Raw genomic sequence first — 9,938 nt, forward strand, 5'->3', positions numbered from 1 at the left:
TGTGTGTGTGTGTGTGTGTCTGCGTGGAGGGGTGCTGTGCTCTGGGCGGAGAGGTGACGGAGCACCCAGGGCGAAGGAAAAGTCTGATGTGCGGCGAGGATCGGTGTGCGTCCACACCATGTCCAAGTTGTGAGGCAGCAGCAGCAGCAGCAGCAACAACAACAACAGAAGCGGTAGGGACGCCCCCATTATACTACGCTCTCTGCCCGCAGGGGGTAGAAGATGTTGTGAGGTCGGAGCTGGAGCGGATCGCGCCGCCGACAGAAATAGTCTGGAGGTCTTCCCTTCCTTCAAAACAGCTGCCGCAGGGTGTTGGGGGGCACCGTACGGGAAGTGTTCACACTTCCTTGGCGGATCATGCTGGCGAAAAGCCGCTTCGAGGAGCTCTCTTTTTTACACTTCGCAGCGCGCATTCTCATGAATTGTCCGCATCAATTGAGGAAACGGAGTGCTTCTTGGAGCGGGCACGCCGTGTGCGCGCGGTGGAGTTTCTCGCGTTGCACCTCCTCAGTTGCCCTTGTGTAGACACCCTGGATAGCGTGGTTGAACCCCTGAGACAAGCAAGAGAGAAGATCCATGCCGCTGTAATTCAACACTTGAGCGCGTTGCGCAGTGCGACAGGGAGGCATACGCATATGTTGGCAGGCTACGACGGGTCTTGGTTTTCAACCCCGCTTACGGACTCCACTGTTATGTTTCGTGTTAACTGTGTGCGTAGGGACAGTGGCGCCGCGTGCCCGTTTACGTCGCAGGAACTTGCAGCTCGCGTGGGAGAAGTGCTGTTTGATGCCTTTCAACCGCTTGGTTGGCGGGTGAACATGCTTTACTACAACGTGGAGTTCTTCGCTCTCCATGACGTGGACCGCGTTTGCGTAGGTGTTGTGCTGACACCACCTGCATTGCCGCGGTGTGGCAAGGAAACGCGCTTTACGGTGCAACTCGGGATGGAGCTGCTCCGCCAGCGCATCGGCGATCAACTCCTCCGCGGTGAGTGCGCCAACACAGAAGTGAAGGCGGCCGTTCCGCGTCCGTCCGCTATTCGGCACGACGTGCGGGCTGTGCGGGGCCAACGGGCGATGAGCCCGGCGCTCGCTTGGGCATTGTGCCGCTACGCTGATGTGCGGCCGGGCATGATTGTTGTGGACCCTTTCGTCGGAAGCGGCACACTGCTTCTGGAGGCGTGGGTTACTGCTGGTTTTGGCTCACTTGTCGTGTTGGGCGGTGATGTGAGCGACGATGAGGCGGCGCGGTCGATGCGCAACTTACAATCCGACGCGCTCTTCCTGGCAGCGGTGCACGGTCTGCTGTCCTCCCCCCGGCCCGAGTGGGAAGGCGGTGAAACGGCCACATTGTGCCGTGCACTGCTGCAGGCTCTTAAGAGCAATGTGGACGTGATGCCGTTGCCGTGCGCACACGAGCCGGTTGACGTGCTGTCGCGAGTCACATCTGTTGAAGCAGAAAGCGTGGTGTCGGTTCTGCGTGAGCGACTCTCGTACCACTATGAGATGGTCGGGCAAACGCTGCGCTGGGACGCCACGAGGCTTCCACTAAGAAGCAACTCGGTGGACCGCATCATTTCAGACTTGCCTTTCGGTATGCGATGCGGTAATCATAAGCACAACGTTAAACTCTATCCAATGATGCTGCGCGAGTGTCATCGCGTCCTCCGACGCGGTCACACAGCAGAAGGTTTACAGGACGGGTTACACCAACCCCATTGCACTCCAGTACATGAGCAGTGCGAGCGGTGGTGGGAGACACAAGATGCTGGAATCGACGGCCGCGCTGTGTTGTTAACGATCGAAGCAAAACTTATGATGGAATCACTTCAGGCCATCATGCATGTGTGTCCCTTTCGGCTCCTCCACCCACCCTTTGTCGTGGACATGGGCGGACTCTCACCATATGTGTTTGTCCTCAAAAAGGAATAATCCAGAATTGTCTTGGAAAGGCACATCCCATAATTGACATGTTCTTACATCTATCCTCATTCACACCAGCACAGCGCAAAACACATGCGTTACTCTCTTTCTCTCTCTCCAACTTTGTATTGCTTTTTCTAATATAAATGAGACTTTGTAACTAGAAAAAAGCCAACAATACTCATGATATTCTACCAGAGATAAGAGAGCTGTTCGAAAGCAGTGGAGGTGGAGTGGCAATGCCGCGTCAGAATTCCAGCCAGAAACCGGTAAAGCAGCCCGGCGTTCACGCCCCGGAGATCAAGGAGGCACTGAGCTCCCGGGCAATGTACCGAACCATCATTGTGGTCGCGATTATATTTCTTCTTCTTGCGTGCCTGGCCGTCGTCTCAAGCGCGTCGACGCAGCAGGGCGAGGACCGCAGTCGGCCGCGGGCCATTGTGGTGGTTGTCCCGTACCTTCGCCCCGACATCCTGGAGGCAGCCATGGCAAGCAACAAGGCACCCTTTCTCGGCCTCCTCTCCGCCGCCGATGGCATCTATGCTCGTCTCCGCACGAGGAACGCGGACCTGATGCCCTCTCTCGTGACACTGCTTACTGGCAGCGAGCAGTCCAGCGCGGCGAATCTCGAGGGGGCGACGAGCTTTCTGAGGGCGCTGAAGAAAGCTGGGAAGACACCCGTTGTGCTTGCGCCGTCGTCCTATTGGTCGGAGCAGGGCGTGGCCGGCAGCAACTGCAGCCGTGTGGGGCTCCTCGACTCGGAGTGCTCCGGCGTGACGTGCCCCGCTGCGACCGCTATGGCATACTGCAACGCCGCGGAGAAGCTTCTCGCGTGCAGCAGCAAGGCACAGCTATACGAAGAGGAGGCCTTGGAGGGGTTCCGCCATCTCTTGAAGCACGACGGTGACCTTCTGTACGTCCATGCGAACGTCTCTAGTGGTACGGCTGCCGCCAACGAGGAGCGCATGACCGGGATGAGCGACATCAGTATTATGGACGGCACGCTGGGGAAGCTGGCGCTCGCCATCATCAAGCGCTCCAGTGAGACGAAGGAGAGTTGGCTACTGATGCTCGTCGGTGCGGGGGGAAACGGTCTCACGGAGGTTCCGCTCGTGATGGCGGCGTATGCCAGGGGCAGTCTGCTGCGCTTCGGTCCGATACCGGAGGACGCGACGCTTGCCGATATTGGACCGACGGTGCTGAACTGGTACGGTCTCGCCTCGATTAGTGACGCTCCGCGGGTGCGTGGCATGTGCTCGTCGGGTGTGCTGGTCGACAACTGCGAGAGCACGACGAATTGGCCTTGAGGTGGCGCGGTATGATGATGCTCTGTAAGTTTGATTTTTAGGTTGTCGTGACGTGAGCGGTTTCTATCTTGTGTTTGTTTGGTGAATCTTAGTTTTTTGGCATGTTGATACCTCGTGCTGTTGTCTTTTTGAAGGTGGTGATGGTACGCTTGCTTTTTGCTGCTCCTTTCTTGCGTATGTTGCGTGGCTTCTGGAAAGGAAGACTCTGTTGGGGATTGTATTGGTTTGCAGCATTCTTCACTAAAGAAAGTTTCTGGGGTCTTCAGAGAACGGAGTTGTAATGCATGTCATCGGAAGTGCTGCAGCAGCCCCTCCTAGCTTTAAGGGCGAGAGTGTCATCGCAATTGGGGATTTCTCGCCAGCGCCGTTGTCCGATGTCGCGAGCGCCGCATCATCCGGATCTTTCAACCCCGAAGAGGTCACGTGGTGCGCGTATCCACGAGACAACGGCCGTCCCTCGCCCTCCCGGCCACCGCCGCTGCCGCCAACCTCCTCCGCTGCGTCAACGGTGAGCGGTACCTGCGACGCAACTGACGTGGATGCTGCGGCACTGCAAGACACCACTGCTCTGTCGGATCTTAGCGTGGAGATACAGAAGGTAGAGGCACGGCTGGCGGCCATACGAGAGGAGGAAGCGCGGCTTCAGCCGAAGCGGGCAGCGCCCACTGCGCCCGCACGCAGTAGTGGCAGGTATTCTTCTGTGTTGAACCTTCACTCTGTGAATGTAGAGTCTCGCGGAGAGTCCACGACAGTCGTAACGAGCGACAACAGCAGCTCTCAAATCGGCCGTCGCGGTGACGCTGGAGTGGCCTTGACAACGCTGGCTAACGCTGCGCACGGTTGCCCTTCCCACATCAGGACGGCAAATCTTTTGAGTCCCCCGAAGCGCCGAAGCGGTCGGGCACATAGAACCAATATTACTCAGAAGGACATGCCTGATCCGACTGCTGTTTTGTCCAGCGAGACGGAGTGCGTGCCGACAGTACCCACAGACAGAACACGCGAGCTGCCGATGGAGGCGGTGATGCCTTCGGCGCCACCAAGTGGGGTTGTCTTTTCACTGACAGCGTTCCTTCGACCTCTCCGTACGGTTGACATTGAAATTGCAGCAGGTGTGTATGAGAAGCTCGATATATTCGTGGGTGAGGACATGTCGGATGTCGCGAGGCGCTTTATTGCAAAGCACAAACTTGACCCAGAGCGTGCATTCAAGCCGCTTCACACGTTCCTCTTGTCACTGATAGTGAAAGACAAGAGCGAAGAACATGTTGCACCTTGTGATAAGGTCACAGCTTCACCGCGAGGCCACGGCACTATGCTTATCAAAAGTACCTCAGCAGGAGGCAATTGGCAGGTGCAGCCTGTTGCTCTAGAAGCACCACAGCGTAAATCCGCAGCCGAGACAAATGACAATAGATGCTCTGCGTTGGGCCGGCGCACAGTCGCACATGTGCCACAACAGTCTGCCAGGGGAAACCCTAATAGAAAGGTGCAGCGGCTGAATGCTGCACATGATGATCACTCGGGAGTCAACAAGATGCTGGAGTACTCTGCAGAAAAGAGTCGTCCGAAGTGTTCTGCTAGATCAATCAAGGATTCTATCCATCACCAGCATACACAAGGAAAAGCGACCACTGTGGATGCCGGTGGCTGTAATAATGCCCCTATCGTCAAGTGCGGCAGCAGGTCTCAGAATTCTCGTCGCGTAGATCCTGTTGCGATGGGTGACGTGGTAAAAGATGCAAGGACACTCACATCTTCATGCAAGAACACTAATCATCCTAAGGTAGTGGCTGTGGAAGCGGAGAATGTTAAACCAACAGTGACACGAACACGTAGTGTACCGCGGTCACAACCTTCATGTCGGTTAAGTGAGAGGACAACTCGATGCAGGTCAGCTGAGTTGCGTCGCACAGCCAGTAGTACAAGGACCCACCGTCATTCCCTCCAAGAGGAGGAACCTGTGCCAACCTTCAAGCCATGTCTTGCACCGCGCAGTGAACTATTGGCTGCGCAAGATGCAAAACGTCAGCAGGGGCCCGCCTATGCGCGTCTCTACGCTCGCACAACAAATTTGTCCACAGCACCTGCAATTTCGGCAGTGGCAGCGGAGTGCACTGGTAAGCCGCGAATCCTTCCTCATAAGCGACCAGCTTCGTTGCAGGAACCTGTGGGAGAGCGTCTGTACGAGCAGGCTATCGAACAGAAACAACGACTTCAAGAGAAGCGATTGAAAGAGAAGGAGCAAAGAGAGGAGGAGGAAAGGCGCTCTCTTATGGCTGCACCACAGATAAACAAGGAGCGGAGGTGGCGACGCCTGCGGGATGGAGATAATCCACAAGCGCACTCTGCAACTGCTGCATCGCCGTCACTACTAAAACGGCAACAGAATCCCCCGACTGTGAAAACGCGTGAAGAAAGAGAATTTGAGGCGTGTACTTTCGCTCCTGTCGTCAATCCGGCATCTATTCGAATGTTTAACATGGTTGTTCAGGGACAGAATTCGGAGGAACATCAAGTGAACAAGGGGAATGTGGGGGGAAAGGAGAAGGGGCAGGCGCCCAGTGCTCGTAGTCGGACGCTCAGCAATGAGGGTTCTCGAGATGTGGCCTCTGTTGAAGACCGCTTGCTGCTCCTTGAACAGAAACGACGGAAGCGGCTGGATGAAGAGAGACGCTTTCGAGAAACAGTCGATGCGGCGACGGGCCGTCCACTTTTCCAGCCATTTCTTGGGCGATAGAACAGACATCTTGCCGCATGCGGTCGTGTGTACTTGTGTGTATGTCTATGAGTATCTCTGTGTGGGTATTGTTTTAGATGCACGTAGAGGGTATGTGGTCCGTACACATTTTCTTTTGTACCTTTCACTTAGTCCCTTTTAAAAGGACAAAAAAAGGAAAAAGAAACATCAACGGTATCAGGGTGTGAGACCCTATCCTGTGTGTGTTCTGTCAGTCAACATTGTGCGTCTATTGCGTTTTGTTTTTCAACCTTTTTTTTTTTTTTTTTTTTTTTNGGGGGGGGGCTGTGGTGAAGATGTAGTGATGGCGATGATCGGTAGGCGGCTTCGCATCGTTTCTCTTCGGTACCATGCCAACAGGGCCCGGTGGCCACTGATTGACAGCTATCGAAGTTGCACCACCGCCTCCAATGGTTCAGCAGCGACAGCAGCAGGCGTCACATTCCACTCGCAGCAGGACCAGGTGAGGACGTCACGTCACGCTCTGCACACTGCATGGGCTTCACTCCTGGAAGATCGGCAGTGCCTGTACCGCGATACTGTACTAGACGCCAAACTTGGCCCGCACCGCAAAGAACTCAAGAACCTGCTGCAGCGCGAGCAAACTGCTGCTTCTGCTACTGGCTCCACGAGTACGTCGGAGTTCACAGTAGAGAAACTCATGGTGTGGAAGGAAACTTGGGTGCGTAGCGAAGACGGTGGGGAGGGTTCTCTCCTAGACTTCTATAATGCCGTTCTTTGTAGTGCTGCTATTACCACTGATGCCGATATACGCCTTGTTCTGGACGTGATGCAGGGTTGCGACCATGTCGAGCCGAACGCTGACACCTACATCGCCATTATGCTCTCTCTCCTTGTTGAGCAGCATACATCAAAACGAGCTGCGGGTGATGTGGTTTTTTATTACTTTGGTCACGCGCTCCGAATGAGGGGAGAGGAGTTTGTTACCGATGATATGTGGGGGGCTTTATTTGTCGTCTGTGCCGTCACGGAGACGGCGGGAAAAATTGTTGATCAGTGGTGGGATCTTCTTCTTAAAAGGTGCGAGAGGCTATCAGCGCCGCTGCCGTACAGTGCTGTGCATGGTGCCCTCACATGGGGCTCTGCGAATCGTGATGTGGAGCGTGTGTTACGTTTTTTTCACACGGCAAACAACAAAGGTGTGGTCATTCGTACGGCTGAGAGGTCACACTTCGTCATTGCCAGCGGGGGATTGACCAAGCAAAGCAGCGACACTATGGTGCAGATGTGTCAGCTGAAACTGCTTGTGAAGCTGATAGTAACGGTCAAGTCCATCAAGATGGACGGTGGGCTTCGTGATGTTGTGATTAAAGACATTCGCCGCCTCATCGCTCCAGAATTGCTACGATCCGCGCCGTGGGGTGTCATCAATGATCTTCTTAGCGGTCTCTCCATGCCGAGTGCCATGCAGCTGCTGAGGTTCCACTCCGCCGCTGCACCAGAAGGAGATGGTGCCATTCCGTTTGCCCTATGGGCCTCGCTGTTGCGGCGCTGCGCTAGGGATCATCACATTGATCAAGCCGAGGCCGTGTTTCTGTTCATTCGCAAGCGTTTTGCGCTGACGAGTGAGCAAAAGGAGGAGTTGGTGGAGATAATGATACGCATGTTTGCGACGCTGCCGCAAGGGGACTACGCCTCCGCCATGGCGCTGTTTCTCGAGCACGTGGTGCGCCACCCCAGTGGGGAGCCGTCGGTGACGGCGAACGCAACCATGTACAACCTCCTCATACGCGCAAGTGACACACGCAATGCTGCAATGATGACATTCCTTGAGGCATGTGCCTCTGGTGTTGAGGTCAATGAGGAGACGTTCGAGGCGGTGATGAGCTCCAACCGCTACGCCGCGGTGGCATCGCTGAGTCTGAAGCTGCCTCATGACTACCACGCCTCCAAGCTTGACGAGCAGTTGCACATTCCTGCCAACGTTGATGCCCACCTGCGCCGGGAGGAGGCGATGAAACTGCGTGGGAAGCAGCTGGTGGACTCAACAGGTGAAGTGAATTGATTCAGACTCAAGTCGTGACTGTGGCCGGCCCTTTCTTTTGGAGTTTTGAAGATCATATGCGAAACGACACATTTCACCCCATGTTTTATTTTGCCTTTATATATATGTATATATATATATATATTTCAGGGGTGGGGTATGGCCTCTAATTGAAACCTCCTTGAAATTTCCTGTTTCGAACCTTCTTGCACATTATTTCCTTATGTGACAGCAATCGGCGTGTGTGGTGTGGGTAGACAGGTAGAGCACACCGAAGTAAGATGTCAGAGTCTTCAAACACACAGAGAAGTGATGTCGACACACACCAAGCAACGCCGGTTGCAGTCCCACGCACAAATATTGTGCCGCTTATTAAGCCACGTTATCAGAAAAAGCAACGCACCAATCACCGCATTGAGGTCACAGACTCGTCAGAGGATCGTCTCTCTGCCACACAGGCACTTCTGCAGCACACAAAGGAGGTTCTCACTGTGCACAATGGCCCAATGAGCTACGAACAGGAAATGTACTTCCATCCCTACGAACTGTACAAGCACGGCAAACATCAGATACACACCCGCAGTATTGGCTACACCAGTGGATGTGATCTTGTCGTCACGCGTGAGGCTATCTCTGAACCCAGTGATGTAGACCTTGGATTTGTACGCCGCCACGCCGAGATCGATAAAGCTATCTGTCTCGACCCCAAGGCGCGTCGCCCACTGACGGAAAGAGAATCAGGAAAGAAGCTACGCCTCAACGCGCCGCGGTACCGTAAATACCCGGGCATCCGTGCCCCGAAGAACCGCAAGGAACGCAACCGTCTCCTTAATGACTACTTTGCCACTGAGTATGCACGCAAGATCATGGAAAAATACCGGGAGAGACAAAACAAGGGGGAATGTGACGGTGATGTATCGCCGCCCGTACGCCCCGCGTTTGGTAACCTTCCCCCCGTCTTTTACGACATTCTTGATCTTGACGAGGATGCGCAGACACGCGCCCTCGAGCGGTGTGGCGTCAATCTGCAGCCCACCGTGAACAACGTACCTAAAAATCCAGACTCTGGTGAAGCGCGCTTCCAGAGTATGAACGCCCGCCTACGTGGTGAGATGCTGCATGCACTAAGCAGTGAGTTTCTATCGAGGCAGATAGATGATCTGGAGCGTGCCTTTGTCAATTACATCGCTGAAGGAGATGCCAATAAGCCGTTGGTGTATAATTTTCGCGATGGATACGGCCGGCTGGTGTGCCACGGCGTGGCAGCTTACTATCACCTCGTGTCCGAGTCGCAATACCAGGCGGACGGAACGAAGATAACTGTTGTCAGCTGGCCCAAGAAAAAGAGGAAGGGATGCCAAACTCTAACTTTACCCCATACGTCATTAATGCAGTTGCTGCGGAAGAAACGCAATGACATGCCGAGTTGCTCCCCAGCCTCGACGCCACAGACGACGCCGTTCGTAAGGCCCGGAGAAGCGGACGCAGTACCGCCACCATTCAATTTGGATGGTACGCCGCTCGGCTGCGAGTCCCTTGTCGGGTTGACGCCAACACCGAAGCCAGAGGAATCGCCGGGCGAACCGAGTCTGCTGGGCATTGCGGTATATGAACCGATGCCAGTGAATGCGTCATACGGCGCGAATATGACCGCCACGCAGAAGAAGAAGATGCGCAAAGCCATGAGGGCGTCTGAGCGGGCGGCGGATGACCTGGAAAAGACATGTGCTCCTCATCTAGACGGTACATGATTCAGACCTATATCTCACTGTGAAAGGCCGTGTTTTGTCTTCGGTCTTTCTCTTACTTTGTTTCTCTGTGGAATGTGTTTACGCTTGTGTCTGCGTAAGGAAGGTTTCCTCTTCTCCAGTTGAATGTCATCCTTTTTTCGTTGCGGATGTGTGTTTTGTTATTATTATTATTGCACGGGTGAGTTTTTTTGAACTCCCCGTCGTCGAATTTCC

The 9,938-nt window shown here is 54.6% G+C and overlaps 5 protein-coding genes across 5 annotated transcripts; all 5 read left to right on the top strand.

Annotated features, from left to right (window-relative positions):
• Nucleotides 1-86: 86 nt before the first annotated feature.
• DQ04_04921010 (putative THUMP domain-containing protein 3-like) lies at nt 87-1,931 on the top strand (the record flags this gene model as incomplete). Its single annotated transcript, XM_009313865.1, has 1 exon — nt 87-1,931. The coding sequence occupies one exon, from the start codon at nt 87-89 to the stop codon at nt 1,929-1,931; it is 1,845 nt and encodes a 614-aa protein (XP_009312140.1).
• A 230-nt stretch (nt 1,932-2,161) lies between these two features.
• Nucleotides 2,162-3,229, top strand: DQ04_04921020 (hypothetical protein; the record flags this gene model as incomplete). The annotated part of the gene is made up of 1 exon (XM_009313866.1): nt 2,162-3,229. One exon carries the CDS (start codon nt 2,162-2,164, stop codon nt 3,227-3,229), a length of 1,068 nt encoding a protein of 355 aa, XP_009312141.1.
• Nucleotides 3,230-3,509: 280 nt separating this feature from the next.
• On the top strand, nt 3,510-5,969 carry DQ04_04921030 (hypothetical protein; the record flags this gene model as incomplete). The annotated part of the gene is made up of 1 exon (XM_009313867.1): nt 3,510-5,969. The coding sequence occupies one exon, from the start codon at nt 3,510-3,512 to the stop codon at nt 5,967-5,969; it is 2,460 nt and encodes an 819-aa protein (XP_009312142.1).
• A 304-nt stretch (nt 5,970-6,273) lies between these two features.
• On the top strand, nt 6,274-7,995 carry DQ04_04921040 (hypothetical protein; the record flags this gene model as incomplete). The annotated part of the gene is made up of 1 exon (XM_009313868.1): nt 6,274-7,995. The coding sequence occupies one exon, from the start codon at nt 6,274-6,276 to the stop codon at nt 7,993-7,995; it is 1,722 nt and encodes a 573-aa protein (XP_009312143.1).
• A 260-nt stretch (nt 7,996-8,255) lies between these two features.
• DQ04_04921050 (hypothetical protein) lies at nt 8,256-9,725 on the top strand (the record flags this gene model as incomplete). The annotated part of the gene is made up of 1 exon (XM_009313869.1): nt 8,256-9,725. One exon carries the CDS (start codon nt 8,256-8,258, stop codon nt 9,723-9,725), a length of 1,470 nt encoding a protein of 489 aa, XP_009312144.1.
• Between the last annotated feature and the right edge of the window lie 213 nt (nt 9,726-9,938).

The sequence above is a fragment of the Trypanosoma grayi genome, assembly GCF_000691245.1.
Source record: "Trypanosoma grayi strain ANR4 Tgr_492_V1, whole genome shotgun sequence".
In the NCBI taxonomy this organism is placed as follows: Eukaryota; Euglenozoa; class Kinetoplastea; order Trypanosomatida; family Trypanosomatidae; genus Trypanosoma; species Trypanosoma grayi.